Source organism: Schistocerca gregaria, chromosome 6 (assembly GCF_023897955.1).
Source record: "Schistocerca gregaria isolate iqSchGreg1 chromosome 6, iqSchGreg1.2, whole genome shotgun sequence".
Classification (NCBI taxonomy): domain Eukaryota; kingdom Metazoa; phylum Arthropoda; class Insecta; order Orthoptera; family Acrididae; genus Schistocerca; species Schistocerca gregaria.
Genome location: NC_064925.1, coordinates 142200344 through 142212486, shown reverse-complemented (window position 1 = coordinate 142212486; position 12143 = coordinate 142200344). Strand labels below are relative to the sequence as shown.

Sequence of the window (12143 nt, the reverse complement as noted above, 5' to 3'; positions counted from 1 at the left end):
TGGTGGAGTAATTTTATCTATAAGTGATATAGTCTGACATTATTTGCCTTGAAAACCCATGTTCGCTTTATTAGTGGAAATAAATCTCTTCTTTTGCAATTTGGTTTAAACCTGTCTTCGGTGACAAGGCTACAACGGCTACAAACTTTAGGACAGTAACAAACCTTTCTCCTGAGCGAAAGAACCACGCCTCCGACTGCCACTGGCTGACACAGGCGACCTAGAAGTAGACCAGTTCTAGGAGTGGACAGTACCGCAGCGGAAGGCCGCCTACTGTGGCAGTGACCGCCGACCACGTTCCACTACGACATAAAAGACAGCCACCTGCGGTCTGCAGGTACAGTCTGCTCCCACAGCAACAACCTTATCCGCACAGCAACATGAAGTTCTTGGTAAGTGGTTGTGTTCTCCTGGAGATTCAAACATAATCAGCACACCGATCTAAATGTTTATCGTCAATAGATCCAAATGACTTGAGAATTTCAGTAATGTACGACAAGGGGTGCCGACAATTATGTTGACTGAGTTGTTGCGATGACCTTACTGTCGCGGAAGGATCTTGTTTGAGAGTCCCTGCCTTTCTCATCTACATCTGGAGTCCGCAACCAGATGTGCGATGTTTCTCTTTATGATACAATTACCTAGCGGATATTTAGCAGTAGATACCGTCACTACACGTCTGCACACCGCGCTGAGTGGCCGCGCGGTTTGAGGCGCCATGTCAAGGGTTGCGCGGCCCCTCCCGGAAGCGGCTCGAGTCCTCCCTTATTCATGGGTGTCCGTGTTGTTCTTAGTATAAGTTAGTTTAAGTAGTGTGTAAGTCTGGGGACCGATGACCTCAGTAGTTTGGTGCCTTCGGAATTCACACGTATTTCTACATTTGAACATGTCTGCGCAAGCCTGAATTGTTCTAATTACACTCTCGTGGTCACTATGCGATATGTGTAGCGCAGTAACTAACACGTCCTTCAACTTACTGTATAAGTTGGGTCATAAAAATAGTTACAGGAAATGTAACTGCCAAGCATTACTAATTCTTATACCTTCCATCTTGAGAAGCTTTCAAGGAGATTTCAACGCTGTGTAAACAAAACCCGGATGAACCGCCTACCATTTTTTTTGTGTATTCTCTGTATGTCTGTTTAATCCAGCACAGAAGATAACCCACCAACAGAAAAGAAAACATATTTCGTGGACATTCACAAAATTCTAGTTCTCTCCCAGCAAAATAATGTGAATTAATTACGTTGGATAAGCAATGTTTCCATTATTTACGAGAAAGCTGTACCATGGCTGACGCAGTGTCTACTGGCTCTACCATTTCTAGGCCTTGTAGCTTAATTATTATTTCGTTGTTATCTACATACAATATGAAGAAAGTACACACAATCCTGACCAGACGTCTGTACCTACCACAGTCATTTTTTGTTATAAGCTAATAATGATGTTAGATATATTTCAGTACTTTCGATAAATGTGTAAGGTACATTATCTGTTATTGTTAGTCATCAGACTAGGCTGAGTAAAGTATTTAAAATTAATGAGAAGTTGCTTTACTGCAAAAATAAATGTAATTTACAATCTTCTCTGTTTCATCTGATCCACCATCAGGTCTTCGCTGACTTTAATGCAGCAGCATGGCAAATACTCAGCAGAACGTAACGTTGGAAATAATTCCGCTGCTACATAAATTAGACTTTATTTTGTTCCCAGACATTCATATCCAGTGCAAGGGGTTTCAGTAGATTCCCTAGAAGAATTACTTTTTGTCTCTCAGTTCATGACAAGTTCGTTAGAGTCGTTGTGCAGCTTCTGCATGTGTGACACGATATGAAGTTGGAGTTTATAATCGACTCCGTGTTACATCACTTGATAACTCCTATTCAGATGTATGGTTTGTATGTGAATGTGCGTATGGCTTGGTTATCTAAGTAAAAGCTACACTGTTGTGAGATCTGATGCTCTCTAAGTTCCAACAAAAAATAATTGAAAAGCGTTTAGCGTTTCGCCTCACGATATAAGGCTAAACAAAACCTGAACGTTGAAGTGCTGAAGAATATTCTTATGAAACTGCCAAAAATAGAATATGCTTCCACCAGTTTCATGAATCCGAACATTACCGAGACTCTTAATTAAACAGTGGCTCCTGTGTTCACTTGGGCAACGAAAGAAAGGACTAAATTGCATATAAAATTTACGAACGAGTAGCAACTACGTATTTGAAACCACTAGAGTCAATTTTCATCGTGCACAGTAACAGTAATAGAGAAGAATTTACGATTGAATAGCGAAATACTGAACAAATTCAAGATTGGATAGCTATGTTTCCCGTAAATTACAGGATTTCACTGCTAATGTCCCTATACAAGAACGCATTCGAAAGCCCTAATTAGAATTCATCTCTTAAAAATGGTTCAAATGGCTCTGCGCACTATGGGACTTAACATCTGAGATCATCAGTCCACTAGAACTTAGAACTACTCAAACCTAACTAATCTAAGGCCATCACACACATCCATACCCCAGGCAGGATTCGAACCTGCGACTGTAGCAGTCACGCGGTTTCGAACTGATGCGCCTAGAACCGCTCGGCCTCCGCGGCCGGCAATTCATCTCTTATTCGGATTACAATACACAAATTTATCAGTGCAATTAAAAATATACAAGTGTACTATATAACAGAAAGATGTATCTGCTTTAAATGCACTACAGAATATAAGCACTTCGGAAATTGTTTTATGGGAATGGACTGCGGCCCCGTGTCTATTACGTATTTAAAATTTAGATGCTTGCAACATAATGTCTGTGAGTCCCTTTAAGATTCCTTTCTCACAATGTGCAGTGAAAATGTTGCTAACTGACGCCCTTCACTTAGACAGACTAGGGCAGTAAATATGAACGATGTGCAGTTCCTCATTGTACCTGTGGCTAAAATACCCGGAACGATCACACAGTCCTTTGTTTCGCTACTTTCCGTTGCCTCTGTTGCTTTTTTTCTTAATCGATGGTCTATCGTCCTTGTAACTCTGTGATGACCGAGACATTACCAGAACTCGACACTGTTGACACATATGGAAGTCCCCTAGAACCAAAGAAAATGTTGGAGGATCCATAAAATATTTTAAATTATCTTACATACAAGACCTAAATGAATCAATGGGAGCATGAAACTCATAGCAAAATTTCAAGTTATGTCCATGCAAGTGTGGTCGATCCAGTTTCACGACTTGAATGTTATTTCACTACTTACCTACTCAAGCAGCCAGATGCCATCTCATATCCGTTTACAGAAAGGACTAATACTGGACATATATGCGTCAGTAGCTAGTGACAGGAAACAATAGTTTGCAGAAGAACTCTGCAATACAAATGACTAGTGAGTTCTTTTGCTTGCAGGTGTCTCTACCAGAGGCCTGATTGGCACCTATTCATTGTTTTCCTTTTCAGGCATAACCATATGCACTGTCATGAATAGAGGATTTCAAATTAATTTTCATCTATAATTAGGTTTCTATGTTTCCATAAATTGTCTCAACTGAATACGAGGGGCTTCTGGAAGCCCATGTAATTTTTATTAACGTAACTGCGTGTTGTCTGTTCAGTCGAACACTTCCGACAGAACAGGTAGCACTCATTTACATTAATATAATGGAGCTCGACTTCTCTACGACATATGTTTTGGTGGGGGTGTACAAGTACCGTTCGAACCCCGACGGGCATCAAGAATTTGCGAGTGGAGGTGTAATGGATGGCAGTGGAGCGAGCGCTAAGACGAAAATTTGGGTCGGATGGGAGGCGTGTCCCGGCAGCTGAGACAGCTAATGAAACGTTCTTAGGGTGGCGGAACTTCTGAGTCCTAGTCAGGCAAAATGTTCCAACTTTCGCCACTACAATACTGCAATGTCCGTTTCCGCAGGCAGTCATGGTTTGCCACCTACCCCCTTTTCTTTCCTCCCCCTCCCTTGTTTCAGAAAATCAAGTAACTTTTATTTAAAACTGTGCTACACTTGAGAGTTGCAGAGACAAATGACATTATACTTCATTGTAGTCACCAAGTCTGTGAACAACGTTCGGAATATACTACCAGTACTTCAATTCCTGGACGACAGAAACCCTCAGTGGTCATCCGCTTTATGGAGGTTATTTCCGTTGAAAAATTTGCGACTTTTGCGAATCAGTCCCTCTGTTTCCTGTACATTGTGAACTGTGCTTGATGTCGATGGCCTGTTTTCCCGATCAGCATCAACGACGTCTGTGGAGTCTTGGTCAAACTGTTACCACTGTGTCACTATGACTTGCCGCGATATTACTTCTGGTCCACATTTCGGTATAATTTCACTGCAAGTAAGAGTGATTTCAGGTGTGCCGCAGGAAAGTGTTGTAGGACCGTTGCTATTCACAGTATATATAAATGACCTTGTGGATAACATCGGAAGTTCACTAAGGCTTTTTGCGGATGATGCTGTAACATATAGAGACGTTGTAACAATGGAAAATTGTACTGAAATGCAGGAGGATCTGTAACGAACTGACGCATGGTTGAGGGAATGGCAATTGAATTTCAATGTAGACAAGTGTAGTGTGCTGCGAATACATAGGAAGAAAGATCTTTTATCATTTAGCTACAATATAGCAGGTCAGCAACTGGAAGCAATTAATTCCTTAAATTATCTGGGAGTAGGCATTAGGAGTGATTTAAAATGGAATGACCATATAAAATTAATCGTCGGTAGAGCTGATGCCAGACTGAGATTCATAGGAAGAATCCTAAGTAAATGCAGTCCGAAAACGAAGGAAGTAGGTTACAGTACATTTGATCGCCCACTGTTTGAATACTGCTCACCAGTGTGGGATCCGTACCAGTCAGGGTTGATAGAAGAGATAGAGAAGATCCAAATGAGAGCAGAGCACTTCGTTACACGATCATTTAGTAATTGCGAAAGCATTCTGGAGATGACAGATAAACTCCAGTGGAAGACTCTGCAAGAGAGACGCGCAGTAGCTCGTTACAGGCTTTTGTTGAAGGCTCGAGATCATACGTTCACCGAGGAGTCAAGCAGTATATTGCTCCCTTCTACGTATATCTCGCGAAGAGACCATGAGGATAAAATGTGAGAGATTAGAGCTCACAATATGAGACTGGAATACAAGGGAGAACCGATAGAAGTACTCAAGGTACCCTCCGCCACACACTGTCAGGTGGCTTGCGTCGTATGAGAGTGATGTATATGAAATCTGTGTAGAATTTAGATGTGTTGCCAACAAGAATGTTACTGTCCCACAAACCTCGACTCTAGAGTACGTTTCCAGTTACCACGCCATGTGACTCGCACACTTTGATGGCAGTACAGGAGAGCTGTGTCGGCTGGAAACAAAGAACAAGGACTTTCCTCTGACAGTGAGCCCCTCTTGTTCCTCAGTGGTTTTAGCGTGGCACTACTTCTGAAACTTTCTGTTGTATTGCGCGTCAGCAACCGTTATCCCCTCTTTGTTAATGAGTAATGGGTGGAAGGTGACCAAAGGACCTGTCGCCGTAGTAGTGTAGACAGGCAAGAGAAGGTATACTTGACACAAACTCAGTTTAAATAAAATTATCGTACTGAACTTGTTCTGAAATGCTGCTACACTATTTACACTTTTTACAGCCTCTATAAGCAGAAGCCTCAGCTTGCCATGCTTCTATATACACTGAATGTTTGCCTCAGAGCTGTCGACAACTTGGAGTACTGGTCAGCACCAACTAGCAACACGAAACTCTCACAAGAAGCACGGAACTACAAGTAGAAGCAGAGACCTGGTCTCCAGATGGCCACTGCTTACAACGCCGTCCTGTCAGTCCTGGAGATTCTTCAGCGGCACCGGTGTTCAAAGCTGGGCTCGTGGGGCGCGCAAGAGTGGTTCAAATGGCTCTGAGCACAAGGGGCAACTTCTGAGGTCATCAGTCCCCTAGAACTTAGAACTACTTGACCCTAACCAATCTAAGGACATCACACATATCCATGCCCGAGGCAGGATTCGAACCTGTGACCATAGCGGTCGCGCGGCTCCAGACTGTAGCGCCTCGAACCGCTCGGCCACTACGGCCGCCCGCGCAAGAATCTTGGAGGCACCTGCAATACCGACAAGCTACTATACTCCACAGACTTTTTTTAAGTCGCCTCGTAGAGGCATGTTTCCTTTTCCCATCCCTTCTATCAAATTCTGATAATTCAGTTTCGTGCAGCTATTTCTAATTCTCTATGTGCAGCAACAGCAAGTAAACCCTAATGTGTGTCAAATGTTTTTTATTCCAATCTTTGATCACAATATGAATTCTTTATATGATGACCGGTTTCAGTTCGTAATGACCATCCTTAGATCGTTTTTCACACCATGTCCTAAAGTGATAAGGCCATAATTTCATCGTCAAAACATATAAATATAATCAGCATAGCATCGTCATATAGATCTAAAATAAGGTTTCGAAAAGGCCTCATCGTCATTATTGCAGTAATAAGTGTGTGGACGATGTGGTCTATTGCACACCTTATTTCAGATCTACACTCCTGGAAATGGAAAAAAGAACACATTGACACCGGTGTGTCAGACCCACCATACTTGCTCCGGACACTGCGAGAGGGCTGTACAAGCAATGATCACACGCACGGCACAGCGGACACACCAGGAGCCGCGGCGTTGGCCGTCGAATGGCGGTAGCTGCGCAGCATTTGCGCACCGCCGCCGTCAGTGTCAGCCAGTTTGCCGTGGCATACGGAGCTCCATCGCAGTCTTTAACACTGGTAGCATGCCGCGACAGCGTGGATGTGAACCGTATGTGCAGTTGACGGACTTTGAGCGAGGGCGTATAGTGGGCATGAGGGAGGCCGGGTGGACGTACCGCCGAATTGCTGAACACGTGGTGCGTGAGGTCTCCACAGTACATCGATGTTGTCACCAGTGGAAGGTGCACGTGCCCGTCGACCTGGGACCGGACCGCAGCGACGCACGGATGCACGCCAAGACCGTAGGATCCTACGCAGTACCGTAGGGGACCGCACCACCACTTCCCAGCAAATTAGGGACACTGTTGCTCCTGGGGTATCGGCGAGGACCATTCGCAACCGTCTCCATGAAGCTGGGCTACGGTCCCGCACACCGTTAGGCCGTCTTCCGCTTACGCCCCAACATCATGCAGCCCGCCTCCAGTGGTGTCGCGACAGGCGTGAATGGAGGGACGAATGGAGACGTGTCGTCTTCAGCGATGAGAGTCGCTTCTCCCTTGGTGCCAATGATGGTCGTATGCGTGTTTGGCGCCGTGCAGGTGAGCGCCACAATCAGGACTGCATACGACCGAGGCACACACGGCCAACACCCAGCATCATGGTGTGGGGAGAGATCTCCTACACTGGCCGTATACCTCTGGTGATCGTCGAGGGGACACTGAATAGTGCAAGGTACATCCAAACCGTTATCGAACCAATCGTTCTACCATTCCTAGACCGGCAAGGGAATTTGCTGTTCCAACAGGACAATGCACGTCCGCATGTATCCCGTGCCACCCAACGTGCTCTAGAAGGTGTAAGTCAACTACCCTGGCCAGCAAGATCTCCGGATCTGTCCCCCATTGAGCATGTTTGGGACTGGATGAAGCGTCGTCTCACGCGGTCTGAACGTCCAGCACGAACGCTGGTCCAACTGAGGCGCCAGGTGGAAATGGCATGGCAAGCCGTTCCACAGGACTACATCCAGCATCTCTACGATCGTCTCCATGAGAGAATAGCAGCCTGCATTGCTGCGAAAGGTGGATATACACTGTACTAGTGCCGACATTGTGCATGCTCTGTTGCCTGTGTCTATGTGCCTGTGGTTCTGTCAGTGTGATCATGTGATGTATCTGACCCCAGGAATGTGTCAATAAATGTTCCCCTTCCTGGGACAATGAATTCACGGTGTCCTTATTTCAATTTCCAGGAGTGTGTATGACGATGCTATGCTGATTATATTTATATGTTTTGACAATGCCATTATGGCCTTATCACATTAGGACCTAGTGTAAAAAAGATCTGAGGGTGGTCATTACGGACTGAAACCGGTCATCGTCTAAAGAATTCATATTGTGATCAAAGACTGGAATAAAAAACATTTGACAGTATTGGATCACTGTTTGTATACGCCACCATGTCTCAGTTGGTGAAACCTAATGTATGTTATTCCTTCATGATCTTGGAGTCGCTGTTCAAACTGTGCCATGAGGCTCCTGGCACTTACGAGTGCTCTTTATCATGAGACGTTAACAGATGGGACCCAATCTCCTTAACGCGAATAGAGCGTGATGCTACCTTGGAAATTTTATATCTTTTCGTGGAACTGCTGATGCTGCAAATATTGAGTATGTTGTTGGTGGTGTCAGCGAGTGACAGCCGCGTCGTGTCGCCCTTTGCAGGTGGTCGTGCTGGTGGCGTGTGTGGCGGTGGCGTCCTGCCAGCAGGAGCTGCAGCGCGAGAAGCGGGGATACCTGGGCCTGGGGGCCGGACTTCTGGCCGCCCCCGCCGTCGCAGCCCCCGCTGTGGTCGCTGCCCCCGCAGTTGTCGCCGCCCCCGCCGTCGGCTACGGATATGGCTACCTTGGCGGTGTCCACGGAAGGCTGGTGCATGGTTGAAGCGCCTTCCTCTCTAACCTCCTTGTGCTGTGTATCTTTGTTGCCTCATTAAAACTCCTTTTTGTGGTTTAACATATTGAGTTTCTTCTTGATTTCCTGTCTTAAAACACCAGGGTACCTAACTACATCTTAGTATCATGATTTTACATCACCTATGGATTCTGCAGAGAAAGAGAGTGTCATCAACATTGAAACCTTCCCGTGTCCTCTATATCTTTTTTTTTTTTTTTTTTTTTTTTTTTTTTTTTTTTTGTTACGCAGCTTTCTCTTCTGCAATAACCAATGAAACCTTTTCTTAGGACTTCTATCTCTTGCTTAATAATAACAAATGAAATCTGCCCTTTCAAATTTATTCTCTTTCTCAATCTTCGCATACAAGTTTAATTGCTCCTTATTAAAAGTGATTTTCTGATTATTTCGACGAAAGATAGAATGTGTCGTCGTCGGGGCCCTCAGTCGTTATCTGCAATAACCCAAAACTATGCCTTACTTTTACTGGATCGCCATCTGACTGCTACATCGAACTGTGACATGAATATACTTACTATGGTTTACTATAACCTATTAGCTGCTGGTGGGCTGTCATAACAAGTGACTGTATGTATTACCAAAGCTGACGTTATTCTTTATAGCAATACTGACGTTATTCTTTATTTAGTTTGACTGAAGTACGTAAATCATCGTTACACTTTTTCTTGACAACATTAAAATTTTTGCAAAGTTTTACGTGATAGATTATAATCAGTAATGCAACATTGCTGGCAAAAATTAATTATATTCTGAAAACGTTTCTTCAAATGTTGACTGCTGTTCATGAAATGATTTCACGAACGTTCAAATGGGACTTATTTTTTACAATTAGCATTGCCCAAACATACCTTCAGCAGTCTTGAGTTTCGCAAAGAAAATAATTCAATAATATTAGTTCCTCTTATGATAATAGTTAGCTGATGTCTTTGTACATCCGTTTATAATCTCTTATAAATTATAGCTGGTGGCTGGCAGAAAAACTGCTCCTCTCAACCTCTCGCTTCAAAAAATGGCTCTGAGCACTACGGGACAACATCGAAGGTCATCAGTCCCCTAGAACTTAGGACTAATGAAACCTTAACCTGAGGAAATCACACACATCCACACCCGAGGCAGGATTCGAACCTGCGACCGTAGCGCCTCTCGCTTCAGACCTGCTACCAACTCGCTTTATCTCTCGCTTACTACTGACGTCCTACGAACGCTAAAGTGCGGTCTCTCCTGCTACCATTACAAAATGTATCATACGCGGTCTCTCTCGCCCTTTTTGAAATTATATCAATGTGTGGTCTCTCTTGCCAACAATACTTCGGTGCAGACATTCCCTGCTACCACAATTCTTTCCAACATTACAAATACTAATTGTTCATACTTAATCATATTAATAAAATATAAACATCTTTCATAAATTGTGGTTTGACAATAGACAATAGAAACATACACGTCTCTCAACATGAAAACCATTAATGATTACACGGTGTGTCCCAGTTCCGTTAGTACTATGGCTATGAAAAGTAAGAGCCATGTATGTTCACAACATCACTGTATTTATTCAAAATAGTGTTTCCTGCATCAAAACACAGCTGAAATCGGTTTAAAATTGAAATCACTCTGGCGCTCCTAATGAAACTGGGACACGGGTACTGTGTGTATGATCAATATCTCGCAATATCATTCTATTTCGGAGAGAAGCACACATGGAGTAGATTATCTTAAAGAAACAAGCAGCTATAACTCATTTGTTATATTTATATTCGAGTTGTCTATTGAAACTTTAGTGAAACCGTGAAGATCTTCTGTATTGGAGCTCTGAATAGAAACCGATAGAAAAACAATGGAAAAATCATATTCATAACATTTATCGTACGGTTTTCAGGAGGGACGAAGGAATGCTTTGTGGTCAGATATGTGTTTTTTTTTTTTTTTTTTTTTTGAGGTACTTGTCGTAGTCCACAATTTCAACCTCCTTTTAGATGCAGTTACTAATGTATAGACAAAGCAGTTTGTACCATACACCTTTTTGTTCATTGGTGTCAGTTTTCCGTATTGGTTTGAAGACGAAAATTTGCCCAATTTTTGGAACTGAGTTTCATTTTACACCATGACACACAAATTACACGAAATACAGCTAAACTATGAGACACCAGTAAATAAAAATTATCAAAAAATAGTCAGGTACAAGTGTAGTCAAATTTAACACACTACCACTCCACACCATTCACCATTAAACTGCAATACCATGAAGGAGGCAAGCATCAAATATCTATAGGTCATAAAGTGTACTACATGCTAGAACATGCAGATGATTAGCATTTCAGCACAACCACATGAAATAGGTAGGTCAGAACTCAAAGCTGGCAGGATCGTGTCTTATCGAAACACATTGCGGTTATCACTCATTCTTACACATACGTCATCATTATGCATACTCTTGTGAATGCATATGACTACCCTTCGACTTGGTCACATTCATGGACCACAGGCTCCTGTAACGTGTGCCCATTTCGACTGATGTGCAAAATCCTAATGCCCCTAAATGTCCCCACTGCCAGTAATTTGAAAAATCACATTCAAGTGAGCGTGGAGTTCAGGGTGCTGGACTTCTTGCATCATTATGAGTTCTTTAAAAGTTCATATTACTGTCGTACAAGAGATTGAAAGTGGAAAGGCGGTTCATCGTGCATAGCTAACATCGATTGTCTTTTTGCCCCGATCAATTTATCCAAAAATATGACCAGATTATTGGGTACCACATGATAATTACTCCCCTAATATCGCCATACAATACTACTAAGGGGAACCTGATGCATTGCTTGGACAATCACACAGGATAGTTGCATCTGCGTGGGAACCTGATGCATTGCTTGGACAATCACAGAGGATAGTTGCATCTGCGTTTGGAACTGCGGACCTTCAGCGCTCTGCCTTAGGGGACATCGGCAGAGCGCCAACCTCGCATGCTGGTCTTGTTCCCTGATAGCCTGCATATGTTATAAATGATATAGATAACGTAACGACCAGTCGAGAACAAACCACGTTATATTTTTTTCACTGCTTTCAGAAGCTTCAGTTTTTCCTCTTTTCTTTTCGTTTCACGTTCATCTTCTCCACAACCGCCCAGTGAAGTGGCCCTGTGACAAGTCACTGGACTCGCCTTTGGGAGGACGGTGATTTCATCCTCCGTGCTACCAACCAGAATCAGATATTCCATGGTTTCCCTAAGCACTTGAACGAAAGTACCGAGAATATGCTTTTGAAAAGGGCTTTCCTTCTCTTGTTTCTAAAACCCGAGCTTATTCTCCATCTCTAATGGCCTTCCCGCTGACTGGAGATTAAACCACAGTCTTCATTTCTTCCTCTCAATACTTGCCCAATCATTCCCTCCGACCGAACTGTGGAAGGTCTGTAACAGCGATCCACTGTTCTTGATGCAATTTGTGCAACTCGCAAAGAAAAACTGATGATGGGGTTTTTT

General features: G+C 43.4%; 1 protein-coding gene across 1 annotated transcript; it reads left to right on the top strand.

The window, feature by feature from the left end:
* The first annotated feature begins 345 nt into the window (after nt 1–345).
* Nucleotides 346–8710, top strand: LOC126278667 (cuticle protein 63-like). Its single transcript, XM_049978905.1, has 2 exons — nt 346–392; nt 8423–8710. Exons 1-2 carry the CDS (start codon nt 381–383, stop codon nt 8636–8638), a joined length of 228 nt encoding a protein of 75 aa, XP_049834862.1. The 5' UTR covers nt 346–380; the 3' UTR covers nt 8639–8710.
* The last annotated feature ends 3433 nt before the right edge of the window (nt 8711–12143 follow it).